The sequence below is a fragment of the Cajanus cajan genome, chromosome 3 (assembly GCF_000230855.2).
Source record: "Cajanus cajan strain Asha chromosome 3, NIPB_CcT2T_4, whole genome shotgun sequence".
NCBI classification, from domain to species: domain Eukaryota; kingdom Viridiplantae; phylum Streptophyta; class Magnoliopsida; order Fabales; family Fabaceae; genus Cajanus; species Cajanus cajan.
The window spans coordinates 9,204,539-9,221,821 of NC_138519.1; the positions used below are offsets into that span (position 1 = coordinate 9,204,539).

General features: G+C 38.1%; 1 protein-coding gene and 1 non-coding gene across 2 annotated transcripts; one reads left to right on the top strand and one right to left on the bottom strand.

Annotated features, from left to right (window-relative positions):
* Positions 1-6,883: 6,883 nt before the first annotated feature.
* LOC145956021 (uncharacterized) lies at positions 6,884-9,043 on the bottom strand. Its single transcript, XM_083071576.1, has 2 exons — positions 7,397-9,043; positions 6,884-7,243 (listed from the first exon to the last, which is right to left on the bottom strand). The coding sequence occupies exons 1-2, from the start codon at positions 9,041-9,043 to the stop codon at positions 6,884-6,886; spliced, it is 2,007 nt and encodes a 668-aa protein (XP_082927702.1).
* On the top strand, positions 8,337-8,442 carry LOC145956644 (small nucleolar RNA R71). The gene has a single exon (XR_014432883.1). It is a non-coding gene; the product is annotated as a small nucleolar RNA R71 (small nucleolar RNA).
* Positions 9,044-17,283: the final 8,240 nt, after the last annotated feature.

The window sequence follows — 17,283 nt, forward strand, 5'->3', positions numbered from 1 at the left end:
TACTTTTGTCTAAATCAAATTATTAATCTTTAACCGCAAAAAGGGATATACATAGGATGATAGCAAACAAACCACAATTCCATTTGCTCATATAATCGAAGAATTCCATTTCTTGAACAAAACTGTGATATATTAGGCTGACTCCAAACCCTTTTAACACACCTCTGTTTTATATCTGAAATTACTGGGTTGAGCCTTTGCGGAAACCTTGATTTCAAATGCTGTCATATGTTTGGCCTTGCTATTCAGGTACCAAGAACATTGTTGGTCGTACATCACAAACACATGATCCGATGCTATTCTAAAAATTGGCCTTTCCATGTCTAATGTCATGCTTCCCATTTCACATTCATACTCGGTACTCACCATTAGTTATAGTAATGTTAAATTCCAAATTTTCACCAAGTTCTGAGTCCTTGACAACAATGAAGCAGAAAATGAAATCCAACTGAGGTGAAAGTTGAGCAGAAGAGAGATCAATAACTATATAGATTCTGTTTAGATAAGTCTAGATATATTTTTAAGAACTTCTTTATTAGAAATAATTCTTTATTTTCAGAAGAGAAGTTCTTAAAAAATGCTTTTAACTTGTATTCAAACATGCTTATAATCATTTGTTGTCTTATACTCCAACCACTTTGGAATCATGCTTTCTTGATACACGTACTTTGCTTGATAAGAATCATATTTATCATATTAATCATCATAATCTTCAACATAATCAAGTTCTGGTGCAGGGAAATGCTGACATGCAAATTTCATTATGTTGATTTGCACATTCAACCCAACAGAATGTTTATCTAAGTACAAGCAGTTTTAAAACTCTATCTTTCTCCTATTTTCTTTCAATTGTTCAACTGTTGTTGAAGCCAACAATACTATTCAGTGATATGCAATTTTCAGCGAGTGTAGTTTCAATGGATGGGGGAAGCTCTGGTAGAGTTTGAAGCGTTGAGCAATACCTTAAGGTCTAGATATAGCAGTCTAGTAAAAAAAAAATGCATGAAGGTATGCTTTCAATTTCACTAGATCCTAAAACTAGGATTTCTAGACGTCCAAAAGATGAAGGCAATGCATTGATGCAAATGCCTACTAAATTTAGTTCTATCATATCATCTGATGTCACTGAGAATTCCTCTACGTTTCTACGGTATCAAAGTGGTGAAGGATTTTTCACTCTTGGCAAGCGGACCAAGCTTTGTTGTAGTAATTTGATATCGTCCTCAGGGATTTGAGGATACTAGTAATTTCCTTTCTTGTTTACAAAGAACATGAATGAAATATTGATTTAAGTTTAAATTAGAGCAATTAAAATAACAGAATGAATGTAACAGAAAACCTTATATGAGAAAGAGATTGGATTCAAATGTACTTTCTAATTCTTTTAATCTTCATCAGATAAATATGATTCTATTTCTATCACTTCCATGTTCAATAATTAGCTCAGCCAGATTCCTCAAAATTGAGCCCTAAGGTGGTTAACCCTAAACATGATTCCTCTATGATTTAAGATTAACACCTTGCATTAAGACAATAACTTGAACCAAAATGGCTAATAAAATCAAGTCTATTCCTAGAACAAGAGATTATTAGGTGAATGATTCAGTTCGGGTTTTGAAAATGTTTCCCAACAAAGTTCAAAAACCTAAAATCATAAAATGGGTGATCAAACCGGATTAAGCATTAAGAGAAGAATCAAACACAAGTAATAGAGCTGAATATCATATAGATCTAAGAAGAAATAGAGTTAGTAGTTACATTGAATCCAACCCAAGAGAAACTAGCCACTCATGGTGAGGGCCATAGCAAATAAAAAGATGAGATTACACCATAGAAGAGAAGAAATGAAGATGGATCCTCGTTCCCAAGCAAGCCAATCTTCAAATCTAATCTTCAAGCTCTCCTTTTCTCCTGGGTGCTCTTTCTCTCTATTTTTCTTTTTGTTTTTCTGTTTCTGTTCGGTCCCCCTTTTTCCTTCCTTTCGTGCCCTAAAATAGGTTCTGTCCAAGGGGAAGTTGGGATTTTTAACCCAAGGCTGCAGCTCTGGATTGGTGGCTGTAGCTCTGAATTTCTGGACTGCCCAAAATGTTCCAAGGTTGGAGCTCTGGTTTCATGGCTAAAGCTTCAACTCTCTGGAATACCTCTTTGTTTCGAGGCTGCAGCTTTGGCTCTGGAGCTATAGCCTTAACTCTCTGGAACACTTCTTTTTGGTTCAGGATTCATGGCTGCAGCTTTGGCTTTGGGGCTATAGCCTTGGATTTCCAACTTCATCAAAACCTACACAAAAAGGAAATATTTTCAGCCAAAGAAACTACACTCTTGTAACTCCTTAGATTAATCTTAGTTCATCTATTTGGAGGGTCAAATACAACCAAAATTACTTACATCTCTCCCAAAAAGAGTGCCAAATTAAGCATAAAAATATGCAATTTGAGCACTTATCAACTCCCCCCAACTTACTCATTTGTTTGTCCCCAAACAAAGGTTCCACTGTGACTGCAAACTGACAACACTTTCCAATTTGCAAATTGCTTCTATATCAACAAGAGAATAAATCATCAATCAATTCACCTTCACCAAATTAATTCCTACTCACATGAGGTGCCCACATTTTCAAGCATACTTAATCAAAGAATTCACAAAACAAATCACTAACTTGAGCACTATGAATCAGTGATTGAATATACTCCTCACTGGTGTATCTCTCCTTGGGTGAGTGTTTCTCTCAACTACACACATCATTTCTATGAACATAAGCATTGATATCATCTCTCCATTGCCACTCTGGAAAAGAAGATGAAGGATCACAAGGTCTTTTGAGGGTTGTAAGGGGGCTTAGTTAACAAAGAAATATGGTTTTTCTGGTTAAACAAGGTTCAAACTCTAGAGAGCACAATGAACATAAGCAACAAGACTCAAAATTTGTTCACTCTTCAATTTTCAACTCCAACCACATCTCTCAGCCCAATTTCTACCTTCACTTTTCCCATATTTAGCTTCATAATTTATTGACTCCATTGCAAGAATCCCACCTCTTTTGAGACTTTTTGTACATTAACTTAGCTTCTTCTTCTTTTTTTTTTTTGTTTTTTTTTTTTTTGAACTTTTTATGAAGCTATTTTGAATAGATTTGTACAATACAATGATAATATTAGAGAGGTAATTCTCACTTTAACACTTCACAACATGGTATTTCTTTTCTTTTTCTTCAACCTTGACAATTTTCCATCCCCCCAACTTAACCCACATTCATTTTCATCATGCTCTCTAAGGTTTGGTCAGGGTGAGGGATTTACAGTTGGTAAAGGCTTAATAGTGTGTTTGGATAAAGAATTTTACAAATTCAAGGAATTTTAAATTCTTAGTATTTGAATTACTTTGATTTCAATTTCTATCATTCTTAAAATATTTTGTTTGGATGAGTCAATTCAAATTTCTTAAATTTTAAATTATTAAGTTGAATATAATAATTTGATTCCATCATAGTAAAATTGATTTTAAAAATATATTTATATGTTGAAATTTTTAAATTAAATTTTATAAAAATAAATATTAATCCATTTTTAAATATTTAATAATTTTAAAAATTAATATTAGATAATATTTAATAATTTTAAAAATTAATATAAGATAATATTTAATAATTTTAAAAATATTTTTGCATATCCAATAATTAAAAGAATGAAAAGATAAGATAAAATATATAGGTGAAATAAGAAAAATAAATATGAGGAATTTCAAATTCTCCTACTTTTGAGAGAATTTGAAATTATACTATTTTAAGGAATTTCAAAAATACTTGAATTTCAAATTCTTTGTAAATTCTTCATCCAAACAAAGCATTTGTCCTCAAGGAATTTGAAATTCTTCAAATAAATGAATTACCCTATATAAATTCCTCATCCAAACACACAATAAGGGTTGAATAAAGGGTAATGCTCAAATGGGTTTCAAACAAAGATTTTTCTCAAATGAAGGTTAGCTGTTTGGTTCTAGGCTCAACAGATTTTCAATATGAACAACATAATGCCTTGATCTTTTCCAAAATTTCTTACAAGAGCAACAATTTCAAGAATCAATCAATGCAAACACATATGCTATGATGGTGACTCTCAAACATATAAGTGTATGTATTGGGTGTTCTCACTCACCGGCTTGGCTCAATAAATCCAACCACTGACCTTTCATGTCAAGTTAAAGAGATGCTCATGAATTCTAAGATCATGCATAAATGATAGAGTGCAACCAAAAGATGAGTATTAACAACACTTTTTTTTTGGGTGAATTTAAAGATGAAAATTTTCTTCTTGTTGATTTGAAACAACTTGACTATCCAAGAATGATTATCTAATGATTCCCAAAAATTGCCACCTATTTCCCAAAAAATTGTTATCATCTGTTGTCATCATATTAACTATATACAAGACTTTACTCTAACTTGTCTTTCAAAAAGAACTGAGTGCTTCAACAGTCAGTGATCATTCACAAACTAGTGACTTTCCACAAAAAACACAAAAGGTTCACCAGTACTTGACCTAAGCACCAAAAGTCAAAACAACAACATGCACCTTAATTAACACAAAACAAACAGATAGTTTAAACTAAACAAGCTAACGATAAACCACAATATTTAAATACTAAAATTTAAAATTGCAAAAAATTAAAATGAACTCTTCTCCACAGTCTGTCTCAAAAATCCTCTGACTCGGATTCCTCTTCTTCTCCTTTCTCTTCTTCTTCTGCTTCTTCATCTCTTTCAACTTCTTCTTCCTGTCCATGCTCATCAGTAGGTTGTGCTCTATGAACTCTTGGTTGTTGCACTCCACCCCCTCCTAAGAAAATAGGACTGTCCCCAGGCCATAAAATTTGGTTAACAAAGGTTTCTAAAGTAGGCCATGGATAGAGGCTACCTCCTGTTTCAGTTTATTTCAAGCACAATTAACCATATGGATGATATGCACGTCAAAAATCAAAGATTAATGTGCCAAAAAAATATATATATATATAACAAGGAGTTTTCACATGGTGTTCTTGCAAACATTTCCACAAACACTTTGCATGCACATTAAATAAGCATTTTTTTAAGCAAACAAAGTGTTTCATTCACTTTAACAATTCAAGAGTTCTTTCGAGAAATTGCAATTTAAAAATCACATTGTGCTTCAAGAGGAAGAAGAAATTTGAAAGAATCGCATGTAAACCCACAAGAGGAGAAAAATCTATGGAAAAATTTTCTTTTTTAGTGTGAATTGGAGGAGAAGAGAACTATGAAATATTTCAATAATCTCCTACCAATAAGAGAGACTCAAGAGAAGAAAGTGGGAGTAAAAGAGAGTGGGGATGGTTTAGAAGTTGAGAGCACAAAAAGAGAGTGAAGAGAAGGAGTTCGTAGCTTTGAAGTGGGCTACAGGGTCTTAAAGTGACTTTAAAAAATTGGGTTTTTGAAATTGGGTTTTTTTTTTAATTTTTTATTTTATTTTTAGAACCCATGTGGAGCTTGGCAGAGAGTTGAGGCTGCAGCCTTGGGTGGGGCTGCAGCTCTGGACCCCTGGATGTGAGACAGAGAGTGAAGGCTTGAGCCTTGGAACCTGGGCCTTGAGCCCTCGTATCAGAAATTTTTTTCCAAGTTTTTCTGCTAAATCCGCTATAGCCGTGAATGAGAGCTGCAGCTTTGAGACTTCAACCACAAAATTTTTTGCTTCCTTTTCACTCCTTTATGACTCTCAATCTCTCTAAAACTTATTCCTTCACCCCCCACATTTTTAACAACTATAATGAACTCCCAATTAACAAAACAATCACACAATTAACAAGTGCAACTAACATGGCACTATATAACATAAAACATGCAATGAAACATGGATACCACATATTCAAACATACATTAATAGCATCATACCATTTACTCATGAAGCCAAAATAACACAACAAGCAGTAACCAAGATATGAACTTAGCAAAACACAAACATGCAAAAATTAAATCTATAACTAATTATGCAAACATGCTAAACATGCTAATTTAATGTCTTTAGCTTGACATTTGTTCATGATCAAATCTCTTAAAGATGTGCAATGGTAGTAAGCCTCTCAACTTCACCACCCAAGTAAGGTTTAAGTCTTTGACCATTCACTGTCCATGTTCTTCCAGTGGTAGGTTCCTCAAGTTCAATTGTTCCATATGGTTTGACAGATTTAATTACAAATGGGCCTGACCACTTAGATTTGAGTTTCCTAGGGAAAATTTTCAACCTGGTATTGAACAACAATACTTGTTGGCCAGGTTGGAAGTTCCTGTTTAGAATTTTCTTGTCATGGTATAGCTTAGCTTTGTGCTTGTAAGATCTACAAGACTCATAAGCTTGCAACCTCATTTCTTCTAGTTCATGCAATTGAATTTTTCTCTTTTTACCAGCTGCCTTCATATCAAAATTCAAGGCTTTCAAGGCCCAAAATGCCTTGTGCTCCAAATTCACAGGCAAGTGACAAGCTTTACCAATGACCTTATCCAATTCTTCATTAGAGATAAGCAAAGTCTTCTCTAATGGCGATGAACTCTTGAAATCATTTTGAGTTTCCAAGTACACATCATCTAATACATCAATTCTAAAGCAATCTTTGTTGGCTTTTGGAAACTTCATTTCTTCAAATACGTTGAAACTCACTTCCTCATCTTGGACCCTAACCTTCAACTTTCCATCATCCATGTCAATGATAACTCTAGTTGTTTTCATAAAGGGTCTGCCCAATATCAAAGGAACCTCTGTATCTTCTTCCATATCCATGACTACAAAATCCACTGGAAACATAAACTTGTCCACTTTCACAATCATATCTTCTACTATACCATGTGGAAACTTCACTGATCTATCTGCCAATTGCAAGGTCATCCTGTGGGTCGTACCTCCACATCTCCAATCTTCTTCAGCATAGATAATGGCATTAAATTGATACTAGCTCCAAGATCTAATAGTGCCTTATCTACTGAAAGATTTCCAATAGAAACTGGGAGAGTAAAACTACCCGGATCTCTGGATTTCTGAGGCAAAGATTTTTGAATGATGGCACTACACCCAGCCTCAAGCTCCACAGTTTCTTCTTCAAGAATTTTTCTCTTCTTAGTCAAGAGATCCTTCATGAACCGAGCATAAGTAGGCATTTGTTCCATGGCTTCAGTGAAGGGAATATTTATCTGGAGCTTCTTGATGATGTCCAGAAACCTTGCAAATTGTCTTTCTTTCTCTTTCTTAGATGGGGCATGAGGGTAAGGTAGGTCTTTGATAGGAACCGTAGAAATTACCTCCTTTCCCTTCTTCTTATTCTTTTCTTTCTCTACTCCATTTTTTTCTTGTTCTTTTTCTTTTTCACTTTCTTTTTCACTCTCCTCCTTTTTATTTACATTCTCATCTTTATTGCTTTCTTCATCTTCCTTCTCATTCTTTTTCTCAACCTCCCTCAACTGATCATTTTCTTCTTCTTCCACTCTCTCATTTTTTTCACTCACCCCAACATCACTACCTACCACCTTCCCACTTCTTGTTGTTATGGCTTGGGAATACTCCTTGGGGTTGGTCTTGGTGTTGGCTGAAAATGGGCCTTTAGACATGTCAGCTAATTGCTTAGCTAGCTGTCCAACCTGAACCTCTAAATTTTTAATGGAAGCCTCTGTATTTTTCTGATTGTTCATGGACACCTGCATGAATTGGTTTAGAGTCTCCTCCAATTTACTGATTCTTTCATGCATAGAGGGATACACAGGTTGTTGTTGTTGTGGTTGTTGTGGTGGCCTATTGGATGGTCCAGCTTCATTCCTCCACCCATAACCTTGGTTGCTATTAGCATTGTTTCTCCAACCTTGGTTTCCCTGCATATAATTGTTAGTATTGAAATTTTGGGAATTAAAGTTACCTCCTTTTGGTTGGTTACCCAAATAATTGACTTCTTCTTCATTAGAATTTGCTGCACAATAACCATTTGGGTGCTCTCCCCCATAAAAATCACATCTAAGAGGAGGGTTTGGCTGCATTGGAGGGGAATTAATAGCATGAAGTTGTTGTGGTATCTTGGCCATTTGCTTAGTCAGGGCTTCAATTTGTTGAGATAGCAACTTGTTTTGAGCTAAGATTGCATCATTTGTGCTCAGATCCATAATTCCTCTTTTGTGAGACTGATGTCTACCATGTTCTGCTTGATGATCAGAAGAAGCCAAGGACTCTATGATCTGAGTAGCTTCCTCTGGGCCTACAGACATCATAGTACCACCAGCTGCTGCGTCTAATAACATCTTCACCTCAGGTTTGATTCCATTAACAAAGAAATTGAGTTGAGCTATATCTTCAAACCCATGGTTAGGACATTTTTTGAGCAATGATTTGAATCTTTCCCAGGCTTCACAAAATGGCTCATCCATACCTTGCCTGAAAGTAGTGATTTCTGATTTGGCCTTGATGTACTTAGATGAAGGATAAAATCTATTCACAAACTTGTTCTCCACATCACTCCAGCTTGTTAAACTTTGGTTAGGATGAGATTGTAGCCATATTTTAGCTTTTCCTGTCAATGAAAATGGAAACAATCTCAAGTACACAGCTTCTTCATCACCTTCAGGAATGCCCATTGTACCACAAAGCTCATAAAAATTGGAAAGATGTGAGTAGGGATCTTCATGATCAAGTCCAGCAAATTGTTGTGAGCTAACCAAGCTGAGAAAAGCGGGTTTCATTTCCATGGCTCTAGAAGTGTTTGGAGCTACAATACTAGAGAAGTGCCTTGGACCTTGTTGTTGAGCATAATCTCCCAAAGTCCTTCTAGGAGGCCTATGTGGTCTAGGTCCACCATTGTGAGTGCCTTCTCCTTCTTCAGCCATTTCTATTTCAGGGAACGGTTGATTGGAAGAAGTTGATGAAGATGGAACAAAGAATTCCTGTTGTTGCTCCTGGAGTCTTTCCAACTGTCTAAGTTTCCTTGTCCTACTATTGTTTCTCCTTGCCGTTCTCTCAATTTCAGGATCAAAGTGTAATTCTTCGACTGGAGTTTTCCCTCGCATACAAGTACAAGAAGTCTGCACAGATGCGTGAGTCCAAGAAACAAGACAATTGTATATATAATATAAATATTTACAAAATAACTATTCACAAAATCACAAGAATTGGAAATTGCTAAATATCCGTGCCAAATCCCCGGCAACGGCGCCAGAAACTTGGTGAAGGATTTTTCACTCTTGGCAAGCAGACCAAGCTTCGTTGTAGTAATTTGATATCGTCCTCATGGATTTGGGGATACTAGTAATTTCCTTTCTTGTTTACAGAGAACATGAATGAAATATTGATTTAAGTTTAAATTAGAGCAATTAAAATAACAGAATGAATGTAACAGAAAACCTTATATGAGAAAGAGATTGGATTCAAATGTACTTTCTAATTCTTTTAATCTTCATCAGATAAATATGATTCCACTTCTATCACTTCCATGTTCAATAATTAGCTCAGCCAGATTCCTCAAAATTGAGCCCTAAGGTGGTTAACCCTAAACATGATTCCTCTATGATTTAAGATTAACACCTTGCATTAAGACAATAACTTGAACCAAAATGGCTAATAAAATCAAGTCTATTCCTAGAACAAGAGATTATTAGGTGAATGATTCAGTTCGGGTTTTGAAAATGTTTCCCAACAAAGTTCAAAAACCTAAAATCATAAAATGGGTGATCAAACCGAATTAAGCATTAAGAGAAGAATCAAACACAAGTAATAGAGCTGAATATCATATAGATCTAAGAAGAAATAGAGTTAGTAGTTACATTGAATCCAACCCAAGAGAAACTAGCCACTCATGGTGAGGGCCATAGCAAATAAAAAGATGAGATTACACCATAGAAGAGAAGAAATGAAGATGGGTCCTCGTTCCCAAGCAAGCCAATCTTCAAATCTAATCTTCAAGCTCTCCTTTTCTCCTGGGTGCTCTTTCTCTCTATTTTTCTTTTCGTTTTTCTGTTTCTGTTCGGTCCCCCTTTTTCCTTCCTTTCGTGCCCTAAAATAGGTTCTGTCCAAGGGAAAGTTGGGATTTTTAACCCAAGGCTGCAGCTCTGGATTGGTGGCTGTAGCTCTGAATTTCTGGATTGCCCAAAATGTTCCAAGGCTGGAGCTCTGGTTTCATGGCTAAAGCTTCAACTCTCTGGAATATCTCTTTGTTTCGAGTGCAGCTTTGGCTTTGGAGCTATAGCCTTAACTCTCTGGAACACTTCTTTTTGGTTCAGGATTCATGGCTGCAGCTTTGGCTTTGGGGCTATAGCCTTGGATTTCCAACTTCATCAAAACCTACACAAAAAGGAAATATTTCAGCCAAAGAAACTACACTCTTGTAACTCCTTAGATTAATCTTAGTTCATCTATTTGGAGGGTCAAATACAACCAAAATTACTTACATCTCTCCCAAAAAGAGTGCCAAATTAAGCATAAAAATATGCAATTTGAGCACTTATCACAAAGGTTAAGATAATGGAGGGAGCTTAAATTGTAAGGGAAGAGCAACAACTGATATCCAGTACTTCAAGATTTGTGGCCTTGTAAAGTCTGCAGGTAGCTCCTTCCGGAATTTGCAACCATAGAGTTTAACTTCTAAATTCACCAAATTCTGTAATAAAATAGAACAATATGATGATATCACATACGAGCTTTAAAAGCTAATTATTAATTCCTTGAACTATGAGAAAATTTTAACAGAAATACATGTTTCTTTAATTTACCTGCAATCCATCCTAAAGTTTTTCCACTTTGCTACATGACAGGTTCAATATAACAATGAAGATATCTTATATCACTTGATAAATATTGAAGTCCTTGTGGAAGAAGATACAAACAATCTTGATCATAATTACCATGAAAATCCAAAATTTTTAGTTTGCTCATCTTAGCAAATATGTGAGGAAATATGTGAAGGCTTAACTTCAGCTTCCTAATTGTTGACAAGTTTGTCATTATGCTTCTAATGGCCCTTGTTCCCTACACGAAAGTAGAAGAAAAAGTTAAACATTAAACGATTTATTTGCATTGATAAAAAGTAAAAGAATTTAAAGAATGTCATATATTTATACTGTTACCGTGACATTTTCTAATACTATGCAAATGTCACCAGTATCCCGTAATCGACCAAGACTTCTAAGATCTTCACCAGATGCTCCAAGAAAAAAATCAACAGCAGCTAAACCTTTGGGTTTTCTAGCTCTCATTATTGCCCTCTACTAAGCTCATGGAGTCCATATTCCTCTTCAACCATTTTCCAGGATCCGGCAGCCCATAAATTCAAGTTTTATTAAGCACTATTGTGAGAATGCTTCTAATTAGCGGAGGTTTTCTTTGGGGCGCTCAGGAGGGCTCTAGAAAATTGCATACTATTTCTTGGGATTCTATTTGTAAACCAAAAGACAGTGGTGGTCTAGGAGTTAGAAGTATTGAGAAAAGTAAATGATGCTTTTTCTTTCTTTCTTTCTTTTTTTTTTTTTGAAGAAATTGGCTTGGCAATTATGCTCAAGTAGAGATAAATTGCGGGTCAAGATTATTAGAGGAAAATACAAGTGTGGAAATGATATCATGCCATGTATGAAATTTTCGGCCAATGATTCAAATTGCTGGAGAGGGATATTATCCATTTGGGATAGTTTCTACAAGTCAATCCTTTGGCAGTTGAGGGGCATGACATTAATTTTTGGGTAGATGATTGGGTTCCCTGTGTAGGACACTCAGATTTGGCTTTGAAACCTCTACTTAATTCAGATTATTCTCTAAAAATTGTTGAAGTTATTTCACCAAATGGATCTTGGGATTTTAGCTTCCTTCATCAAATGCTACCAAGAAACATTATCCAAATCATTAGTGCTATGGTCCCACCGAGTGTACAAAATATACAGGATTCTCTAATTTGGAAGCATTCTATGGATGGAAATTTCAATGTTGCATATGGTTATCGGTCAAAAGCCACAAATGAAGTTATCATAAATCAAGCCTTATTCTAAACAATTTGAACTTGGCAAGGACTCGAAGGGATAAAATGTTTTATTTGGAAATTAGCCCATAATGATCTTCCTATAAATCAACTTTAAAGGAAAAGACATATCAAGACATAATTTATTTTTTTTGGCTATGTTATCAATGGACAGCTCATTCCAATATAGTTATCAGCAGTAAATTGTCAATCCAGAAACTTGTCTATAGACTTACATGTAAAAGAGTGAGAGTGTGCGAGGAAGTTCAATTATTTTTCTACACCCATGAGATTATATGTAAAACGTACTCATCAAGAATAGGGAAGTAGGAACATATTATTTTGATAAACCAAAACTCTCTTGTGAATATGGGTGGCACCCCTAGTGTTCAAACATTAATATATTTTATTTGCTGTTTCAAAAAAAAAAAAGAAAAACCATCGCAACATCTCCTTTGATGGTATGTGCCCGAATTGTCAACAATATGAGGAAACAATTATTCACACTCTCAGGGACTGCATACACTCCAAACATTTTCGGATATGTTACCCTAATCTAGACTTAGGCATTCTGTTTCAAATTTTGGGATTGTGATCTCCATGAATGGCTCCAACCAAACTGCGAAAACATAAACCATGAGGTATTGGTTGGTCAATTATTTTTGGATTTTCCATTCACACCATTTGGAAAAGAAGAAATGAAGTGTTCTCTCACGCTTGGGATTTCAATTATACCTTATACAAGCGGGTATGCCACCAAACAAAGTCTGTGCTCCAAATGCATAAGGATGTTGGGACGACAACCCCTTTAAATGTCAATCCTCAATATTGACAAATGTTCTCTTGGACTCCTTCCTGAGAATGGATTTGTTAAAATTATCTGTCACATGATTTTGATCATCATTTGGGTGAAGCGGCAATTGGAAGTATCATCAGAGACCAAAATGGTCATTTCATATCAGCCATTGCTTGCAAATTGGGAAGATGCTCTATAGTCAAAGCTGAGCTTTGGGAAATATTTCATGGTATAAAGTTAGCTGTTATAGTAGAGGTTTTACTAGTGTTTGTGTCGAAAGTGATTCCATGACAAAACAATCATAATGGTTAATGGAGGAGTTCACAATCATAACCCTTGTTCTTCCTTGGTTAGGCAGATCAGAGACATGATAAACACTCTTGAAAACACAAGGTGTGTTCACATTTTCAAGGAGATTAATGAGTCAGCAAATGCCCTTGCAAGTCATGGGATATCTTTAGTCTCAAGCAGTAGAATCTCTTACAATATTCCAGATTTCATATTTTTGTCTTTGATAGATGATGCATCAACTACTATGTTTTCTTGGTAGTTTTGTTTTGTTGTTTGGCCTTTAGGCCCTTCTTTGATAAAATTTTTTTTGAGAATGCAAATGTGCCGAGTGCCGACTTTGAATGACCCTATTACACCACCATCAACATTTGTTTTATTTGTTATAAGCATCAACTCACTACTCAAATGGTAGGCAACAGTTCTTTGGGGCTACTCGTCCGCCTTTTGAAAACCTTTAATAGGTATCTCTTGTCGGCTTCTTGTGTAGAGGTATATTTTTGTACCTGTCTGAGGGGTACACCAGTAATCTTCTCGTAGTCTGGGGATGGCCGAACGAGCGCTCCGATCCGATATGAGGAGGGGTCAGGTACCTGCAAAAGGCACTCCGACGCTCAACTCAGGACAAGCACGAATATCTAGAGTAATTAATGAACAGTGACTTTACCTCGTGACACGCGCTATTTATACTGACATTTATGGGCCCGGATTCCCATGGGCCCTGCAACAGGATTACCAGATTAGGTAATACGCCTCTAATTGTCTTGTTGATGTGGTTAGTCCTTAATCCCTGATTATGAGTTAATTTCTTCCTCTTATTAGGGTAAGTCTAAGTCTTATGGATCTCCTAGTGGCCGAATGACAATCGGCAACCTGATTCGGCCGTTTTAGGTGCTGAACAGGCGTTGGTCATGAGGCGGCCGAATGGCCGAACCAAGTGTCCGAATGGTCTTACCGGTACACTTGCCCCCTAGCCTTGCGGAGAGGGTACCTTTTCGTAAGGGTATTGAATCCAAATGAAGTTGTGGGAAGTCAAAGGGTTGGGACGATCTCCAGCGTTGGGACGATCTCCAGCGTTGGATCTTGATGATCTGACGGTTACATTTTGAATTTTCCCGCCCTTTTGTCTTGCTATATATATAGGTGAGTGGTAGGGCCTCCCACGCCTATCGTTTTCCGCCGAACTAGGGGACTGCAGATTTTCGAGACCGACGCGCCGAACCAGTGCGATTCTTGAGGAAAATTGGTAAGTTTTTATTGATATGGCTAACACTTCTTCTGCACACTCTTCGGCTAGCAGTTCTCGGCCATCGTCGTCCGAGGGGTCTTCGTCCAGTAACCCGAGCAATTCAAGTTTAATTGAATCTCCCATTCGTTCCGAAGGGCCGGATGGGAGTACTTCGCCTTCAGGGGAGGCTTCTACCAGTGGGAGTTCAAGGGTTCAAGAGGAGACCAGACGAGTGTCAAATCGCCAGCGATATGGTCCATCCGATGTGCCTGGGTACGAGTGGGTGAATGGAGAAGTAACTTCTTATTTCTCGCGCTACCGCGACTCTAGCATGATCACGAATCTATTGGATTATACGAGCTGCTTAACATTTGATACCAAGGAGGAGCCGTACCCGATTGGGGTTCGGTCATGCCGAAACGATGCTTTCCTGGACCCCGATATGGTTTGCTTGGATTAGAGTGGCGCTAGAATGGAGTCGTTCTACATGTACGACTGTCTGGTTCGGGATCTTAAGGTGAAACTGCCGTTTGACGAGTTTACTATGGGGGTATTGAGGGTGTTAAATGTTGCGCTGACTCAATTGCATCCGAACAGCTGGGCACAACTGCAAGGGTTCAAGCATTTGTGTAGGTGTCTTAATATTAAGCTCTCTCCCCTTCTTTTTCTGTACTTTTACTCCTCGAGACCCACTATATTGGCCAAGTGGCTCTCTTTAAGCCGAGTGAGCACTCACCTACTGTTGGATAGTTTCACGTCCTCCTACAAGAACTTCAAGGCTGGCTTTTTCCGAGTCACTATCCGGCCGAACGGACGTCGCTTCTTTTTTGACGAGAATGGGAGTTTATTTCCATTGTACTGGACTCGCGCCCCTCGGCCTTACGATGTGGTACCGAAGAGCATGCTGTCGGCCGAAGAGAAGAAGGATTTGAAGTTGTTACTTCGGCTTCCTCGGTGTCTGCCGATTAGGTCTTTAATTAACATAGTTGAGTCTCCACGATGGTGGAACGACCTGATAGGTACGTGATCTGTCCCATCCTGCCTGTAAATTTAATTCCTATTGATGTTTACTTGGATTCTTTGCAGGAATCATGGTTGCTAGTGGTGCCGACGAGTTGGACATTCGGAGCTTGCTTGCTGCACGAGTGAAACAGGTGAAACAGGCTGGGGGAGTAGGGACATCTACTGTTGCAGCCACCCCTCAGCCAAACCGGGATGACCGAGTGCCTCCACTTCCCGAACGCAAGAAAAAGAAGGGAAAAAAAGGGAAGGGTGCCGACCGGGAACGCTCGAAGAGGAAAGGTTCTGAAGAGCGACAGGACAATTCCAAGAAAGCTAAGGCAACGGCTGAAGCCTCGCCCAATCGGACTATCATTGTCGTGCCGCCTCAATTAATGTCTCGGGGTTTCTGGGACGATAATGTAACAGCTGATTTTCTGGTTCGGTCCGATGCTGTGTCACCTTTCGGGCAGGATTTTTTGGCTGGTTTTGATGCTAAAACCAAGTGGAAACATTTTTGTGAACTGCAAACACGCGCATTAGCCTTGGCTCACCATCTAGCAATGGAGCCGACCAACGAGTTGGTGACTCTGAAACAAAGTCTTGCCGCGTCCGAGAGGGTCGTTGCCGAGGCTGTTTCTGTGAACGAACAGGTGACAGCCAGGAACCGAGATCTAGCTGCCGAATTGGACCTGGTTAGGCGCGACAACGATACGCTTCGTTTGGAGCTTCAGAAAGCCGCTAACGAAGAACGTCGCCGACTGGAGGAGGCACGATCTGAGTATGACCAGCTGAAGGAGAAGGCCAAGGAGAAAATTGTTGCTCAGCACGAAGCTGGGTTTAAACATGCCGTTCGGCAGGCGAAGCACTTCGGTCAATTTCTGGAGGACTTCGAATTTGACATGGCATGCGATTTTTACCAAGGGTCATACATGCCGTTTGCGGAGATGCCCGAGGGAGCGGGTCCTGACGACGCAGAACCGAGTGCCAACCCCCGAGTTGAGGAGGATTCTCGTGCGTCAACCGAGGAGGAGGGTGAAGAAGATGATAATCCTGTTACCGAACATGATGACCCCGAGGCAGACATGCAAGATAACCAAGTTAATCCTGATGAATAGGTTTAGGTTGTTGTTGTATAGATTCTACTTAGGTGTTTGCATAGGTTTAAGTACGAATGTAGACAAGGGGCCGGTAGAGCCTCCATTATGTCAATGAAATGATGCTTTTTTGTTCGAATCGTATTGTTGAATGAATGGTGATTTGGATCGTCCTTATGATTGCTAACTTCGCGTATCTGCTGCTAACAAGAAATAATTAAGCGAAACTATTATGCTTGGTAGTGCCTAACGTCAAAACCGAATGGGGGTCATTCGGAAATGCTTGCTTTTGAAGCAAAACCGAATGGGGGTCATTCGGAAATGCTTTGCTTTTCTAGCAAAACTGAATGGGGGTCATTCGGAAATGCTTGCTTTTCAAGCAAAACCGAATGGGGTTCATTCGGAAATGCTTGCTTTTCAAGCAAAACCGAATGGGGGTCATTCGGAAATGGTTTGCTTTTCAAGCAAAACCGAATGGGGGTCATTCGGAAATGCTTTGCTTTTCAAGCAAAAACGAATGGAGGTCATTCGGAAATGCTTTGCTTTTCAAGCAAAACCGAATGGGGGTCATTCGGAAATTTTGCTTTTCAAGCAAAACCGAATGGAGGTCCTTCGGAAATGCTTTGCTTTCCTAGCAAAACCGAATGGGGGTCATTCGGAAATGCTTTGCTTTTCAAGCAAAACCGAATGGAGGTCATTCGGAAATGCTTTGCTTTTCAAGCAAAACCGAATGGGGGTCATTCGGAAATTTTGCTTTTCAAGCAAAACCGAATGGAGGTCATTCGGAAATGCTTTGCTTTCCTAGCAAAACCGAATGGGGGTCATTCGGAAATGCTTTGCTTTTCAAGCAAAACCGAATGGGGGTCATTCGGAAATTTGCGTCCTTGGTCGAGTTGACT

Bases quoted from the DNA above. Each gene is read 5' to 3' on its own strand.
- LOC145956021 (XM_083071576.1), bottom strand. From the start codon at position 9,043: ATGCGAGGGAAAACTCCAGTCGAAGAATTACACTTTGATCCTGAAATT. The intron at 7,244-7,396 runs GTAAATAAAAAG...GCCCCATCTAAG, and splicing joins AAAGCAATAAAGATGAGAAT to AAAGAGAAAGAAAGACAATT.